The following is a 5,729-nucleotide window of genomic DNA, read 5'->3' on the forward strand; positions in this document are numbered from 1 at the left end:
ATTCGTTCCCTCGATTTGCTAAATCGTGCGCTCAATTTACTAATTCGTTCCCTCGATTTGCTAAATCGTGTGCACAATTTACTAATTCGTTCCCTCGATTTGCTAAATCGTGTGCACAATTTACTAATTCGTTCCCTCGATTTGCTAAATCGTGTGCACAATTTACTAATTCGTTCCCTCGATTTGCTAAATCGTGCGCACAATTTACTAATCCGTTCTCTCGATTTATAAATCGTGTTCACGATTTAGCAAATCGAGGGAACGAATTAGTAAATCGTGCACACAATTTATAAATCGAGAGAACAAAATAGTAAATCGTGCACAAGATTTAGCCTACTATTTTTTTCCTGCATGCCATGTGCGGGGCTCCGTACTATCCTGTTCATAAGTTTACTTTCTTTTTCTTAATATCGTGTATTGCCTCTTGGAGCATCAATAACATGCTTTTGTAATGGTTGAGTATCAGTCCCTCAGTTGTCCTGAGTTTGCAGACTGTTCTTTTTTTTTGTTATATAGAATCTTGTGAAGAATTTGTGTTTATTTTTATGTAATTTTTCAGCCTCCTCAGATAACCTTGCACGTCTGTGGTGTGTGGAGACTGGAGAGATCAAGCGGGAGTATAGTGGCCATCAGAAGGCCGTGGTGTGTTTGGCCTTCAATGACAGTGTGCTTGGATAGTATGCAGAAGCAGCTCATTCTTCTGGTCATAACACCTGACATCTGCATCTCATAGCCATTCTCATGGTATTCAATGGACTGCATACAAGTGTAAAAATCATAGTTTTTGTTGCATTAATGAAAACCCTTAATGATGATGATGACTGATCAAAAAACTTTCTAACTGTTGTATCCTTATCGTAGCAAATTCAAAAGTATGTTAGGATGCATGTACTCCGTTTTTGCACCTACAAGATGTAAATAAATATATTTAGCTTTTGATTGTTATCCAAACATCACTGAATTTATTCCCTTTCTAGAATTAAATACTCATTCAAATATCTATGAATGTTTGAACACAATGGCGCTTTATTGTAGACCAACAGTGTTTTCCATTACTCATCTGCATCAGGTTACAAGATACAAGCTGGAGTGAGTCTTAGAGCCGAGTCATGTTCAAACGCCACTGGAAAATGGGGCTAAATATTAGAGAAGGTGAAGATAAGGATTTAGCAGATAACATGACAAGATGGTTCCGCCTTCATTGCCAGACTGGCATTAAATATGGCATTTGTGTAGCCTCTCCAGTTGGTCTCATGGATGTGAACGCATTTGTTTGTTTCCCTGGCGTGTGCTGGTACACCGTCAGTGGAATGTCACTCTGGCAAGTAGTAGAAGCACACAGAAACACAAATGTTGCTGGGAAAGCAGATGTCGATGCAGAAGTAAATAAGTCTTTGTTTCCCGGGACCTTCAGGAAAAAAGGAAAGAAATCTCAAGGTTCTTATTTCTATGGATGTGCCGATGACAATCATAATCGATGTCCTGTTCCTCGTTCATGCTCTGCTGGTTGCAACTCTAAAAAAGGTCACAACTCCATCTCACTGCACTACTGGATTAGGTTTCTGTCACTGTGCTCTTTAAAGAGCAACTCAGCATGTTCTTGGCTTGTTACGAAGTGTCTCCTATACATTCTCTTGTCACAAAAAATCAGTTCAGCCAATGTTTTAACAAGGAATATTCTGGCTACAATTTTAGCTCAATACAACATTTTGATTAATACAAAATTTTTTTCTTTACAAACGAAGTGAGGCACTTACAATAGAAGTGAATGGGGCCAATTTGTAAATGTTAAATTATTCACTGTTTCAGTAGTATAGCAACAAGATACAGTGTAATCTAGATGCGTTTTAACATGATTTCAGTGTAAAACTAATAAATATCCTTTCTAGCTTTTCTATGTGAAGTTATATCCAAATGTACAACTTAATCGCAATTTATCTAATCTTACCCCTGGTTTCGCAGACAAGGCTTAAGCCTAGTCCCAGACTAAAATGCATGTCTGAGCTGTTTTAATTTAAATCTTAAAATATCAGTGCCATCGTTTTGTCTCAAGATGCACACCAGTAAGGTTTTTTTTTTCTTTTTTTTTTTTCTAAGGCACGTTTATAAAAGATACTTAAATGTCCTAGTTGAACTATGGCCTAATCCTGGTTTAACCTAAGCCCTGTCTGAGAAAACAGGCATTAATCTTACAACGTAATCATAACGCAACTACTTTACCCATTAAATATTATAAAAGTTGTAACAGAAGAATGTAAGTGGAATGTTTATATGGCTAAAATTATATGCCGTTTTAAGTATTAATTGGTCCCTTTTCAAATCTATTGTAAGTGCCTGTCATTGTAACCTTGTCTTTTGTGGTAATTGACATTATGCCACAAATGTGGCTGATTGATCATAACTCCTTAAAAGTTTGGGGTCAGCAAGTTTTTTTTAATGTTTTGATAGAAGTCTCTTTTGATTTATTTTATACCAATCTTAAGCGTCACATGATTCTGCAGAAATCATTCTAATATGCTGATTTGGTGTTGAAAAATGTAAATCAGTTTTGCTGCCTAATACTTTAGTGAAAGCATTTCACTTTCACCTTTTGTAAAATTATAAATGTCTTGACTTTCACTTTTCGATTAGTTTATTGTACCAGAATGTAATATTGTAGTATTGACTTACTCTTACCATCAGATCTTCTAGTCCAGTACACAGAGGCCTGCTGACAGAGGGACTGAAGAGGTTCTTGAAGGGTGGAAGCTTCCACACGACTGCCGGACAGCACTCCCAAAAACTCTGTGTGTTTTTCAGTCTGATTTCCCACCACCCAGACCTGACGAACCTGTGAGAATCATCACATATCTCACTGTATATCACTGCCGAGTAAATTATCCTCTAATGCTGTGATACAGGCTCACTATATTGTTCCTGTGTGAACGCATACGCTGTATAACTCCCAATCGTATAATTGTGTCTTGAGGGGTTTAAGTGTTTCCTCTAGTACAAAAGGCATTTGTAATTACACCACTTACTCCTCTGAGAGATCAGATAGACACTTGCTAAAGCGGAGTAATGCTTGAGCGAGCCTGCGACAGGCAGTTTATGCTTCTCAATAGCTCATTGTGCAGCAAAAATTGGAAATCTTGTTCAAAAGGCTATTGACCATGGATTGAGTTTCCAAAAAGTTTTCTAATGGCTTTAATCAAACGCAATGATGCAAAAATCTCAACTGAGACCAAGGTTTTAAGTGGTCAGCGATACTTATCGGTTCATCAACCCATCCCGTTCTGCACAGATCATAACCCAGTGCATGAATCACCTTGTTAAGTTCTGAGAAAAGGGTGTCCAACACAGGTCTCTGCTCTGTTTGCGGAAAGGAGCTCTGTCTTTCCAGTAGTGACTTATAAGAGGAAAAAGCCAACAGAGTGGCCATTGTGCACCCTGTGGTCCCATCCTGTAATGCGATCCAGCCAAGGTGGATCAGATGGTCTGTGGAATTCGGACTCGGCTACACTAAAGCCCTCCTGAGCTGGAGCGGTCCATTACTCCCTTTCTGGAGTCACGGAGGAGAAAGCAGCCAAAAGAGCTCTCTAATCTACCCAAGAGCACTGGGGTGGTGCCACGTTCAAGTGTCAGTCAATTTGCCAGCCACCTTTACGTTTAGGTACATATGGTGTACAAGTTCTTAAAAAGCTGCTGCGTCCGAAAGAACAAGATCCGGTTAAATACACCAAAGCATTTCACACTGACATTCTCGTTCATATGGTAAAAATAGGAGACTTGACAATTTAATTTCTGTAATTTTTCAGTGTCACATGATCTTCCAGGAATCATTCTAATATGTTGATTTGGTAACATTTCTTATTATCAATATTTCAAAAAATTGTTTTTTAAGTTGCATTGCTTAATATCTTTGTGAAATCCATTATACTGTTTTTCCCCCTATTTTTTGATAAATAGGAAGTTTAAAAACAGCATTTATTTGAAACAGAAATCTTGTTACATTATAAAATACTGTCATTTTTGATTGATTTATTGCATATATGCTGAATAAAACATTAATTTCTTTAAAAATAAATAAATCTTACTGACCCAAACTTATAGTACACTCTCAAAAATAAAGGTTCTTTATTGGCATCTATGGTTCCATGAAGAACATCCATGGAACCTTTTCCACTGGACAAAAGGTTCTTTATAATGGAAAAGGCGCTTAGATACTTAAAATGTTCTTCACGCTAAGAAAATAAATGGTTCTTTTAAGAACTGTCCACTGAAAGGTTCTTTGAAGAACCCAAGTTGGTTCTTCCATGGCATAGCTGCAGCGAAAACCCTCTTTTGGAACCCTTATTTTTTTGCAGAGTGCAGTGTATATATTTAATATAATGTAATATTGTAATATTAGTTTGCCATAATCACACAATCTTCTGGTCCATTACAAAAACAGGAGACTCAACAAGCAGAAATCTTTTACCTGTTGCTCCGACTTGTTTAGTTGAGACTGCACATTCTCATAATCCAATCTTTCCATCCGGCGAAGAAAGCAACTGTCCTGGTTGTCAGGTTTATAGCATACCAGACCCTGAGGAAGAGCGATATATAGGGAAATGTCACTGAGCTTTAGAGGAAAAGCCTAATCCGTAGAGAAAGAAACGGGCCTTACGTGTCTCATGTCAAAAATCACTGTGGAGGTGTGGTTGGCATGGGAAGTCACAGAGTAGGTCACTACGCTGTTGTGCTTGTCAATCAGAGCCGACTGACTGATCAAGTCACCTGTGTGATCGGGAAATCTGACAAATAGGGAATGCCTGGACTCTTACTTGTGCCTTGTGCTGTAGCCCTAGATGTGCGGTCACACCGAGAGCGATGATAACAATGAGCAGCATGGCAGCAATACAACCCCAGAGAACTTTGTGAGGAACCCTGGAGGAGCTCATAGGACCACAGTGCTAGAAAATCCAAGCACACAATCATCTCCCTCCATGCTACATTTAAAGCACATTCACATTAAAGAATATTTATGGTTTGTACACATAAGCAAGCAATAAAACACAGCTAAGCAAAACACAAACTGACATATTTGTGTTATAATCTAAAGTATGCGTACTGCTAATGGAAAACAGCAATGAACTCTCACCATGTTCTGTGGGTCCTCCAGACTGGCTTCTGAATGCTTCCAGCACCTCACCATTCTGCCCTGTTTTGCTTCTCCTCACGGTACCTGTCTTACTTCTTTCTGTGTAAGGCAATGTTCATGACTGAGACTGACCAGCGGTGCCTGCGGTATAGGTGACTAACTCCTCTCTGCCATCCTCTGCCCCCCACCTCTTGCCTCACACCAGGTAGTCCAACCCACTGGCTGACTACCCCTATACCAGACAATAGACAAAGGGGACAGGTAGAGCGGCACTGTGGACAGGGCTTTTCGTCGCAGAGCCAGTTTTTAAGGCATCGACTGGCCATGCCCTTAGGCTGCTGACGGACCAAGGTGACTTTAATAACTTCAGAGGTGGTTATAGTGAGAAAACTGAAGTGCAGTCTCATTACAGGGAACCCAAAAATTAAAACTGTCATCATTTACTCACTCTCATGTCGTTCCAAAACTGTGTGACCTTCTTTCTTCTGGGGAACGTGAAATAAGACATTTTGATGAATGTCGATAACCACAGTTTTCAAAATATAATTTCTCGAAACATTGTCTTTTATGTACCCCAGAAAAAAGTAAGTTCGGTAAGTAGTGAATT

General features: G+C 39.1%; 2 protein-coding genes across 2 annotated transcripts in view; one reads left to right on the top strand and one right to left on the bottom strand.

Moving 5' to 3' along the window:
• The window catches only part of LOC107734161 (target of rapamycin complex subunit lst8-like), a 7,506-nt gene extending 6,604 nt beyond the window's left edge, over positions 1–902 (top strand). Inside the window, exon 9 of the mRNA XM_016546030.1 lies at positions 560–902. Coding sequence (XP_016401516.1) covers positions 560–678 — 119 coding nt within the window. The 3' untranslated portion in view covers positions 679–902. The remainder of the gene's footprint in view (positions 1–559) is intronic.
• A 187-nt stretch (positions 903–1,089) lies between these two features.
• Positions 1,090–5,729, bottom strand: part of LOC107734175 (BRICHOS domain-containing protein 5-like) — a 5,994-nt gene continuing 1,354 nt past the window's right edge. Inside the window, exons 3-6 of the mRNA XM_016546050.1 lie at positions 4,649–4,798; positions 4,460–4,567; positions 2,677–2,830; positions 1,090–1,408 (exon numbers count right to left, since the gene is read on the bottom strand). Of these exons, the coding sequence (XP_016401536.1) occupies positions 1,314–1,408; positions 2,677–2,830; positions 4,460–4,567; positions 4,649–4,798 (507 nt within the window). The 3' untranslated portion in view covers positions 1,090–1,313. The remainder of the gene's footprint in view (positions 1,409–2,676; positions 2,831–4,459; positions 4,568–4,648; positions 4,799–5,729) is intronic.

This window comes from Sinocyclocheilus rhinocerous, unplaced genomic scaffold, assembly GCF_001515625.1.
Source record: "Sinocyclocheilus rhinocerous isolate Xijiao unplaced genomic scaffold, SAMN03320098_v1.1 scaffold820, whole genome shotgun sequence".
Classification (NCBI taxonomy): domain Eukaryota; kingdom Metazoa; phylum Chordata; class Actinopteri; order Cypriniformes; family Cyprinidae; genus Sinocyclocheilus; species Sinocyclocheilus rhinocerous.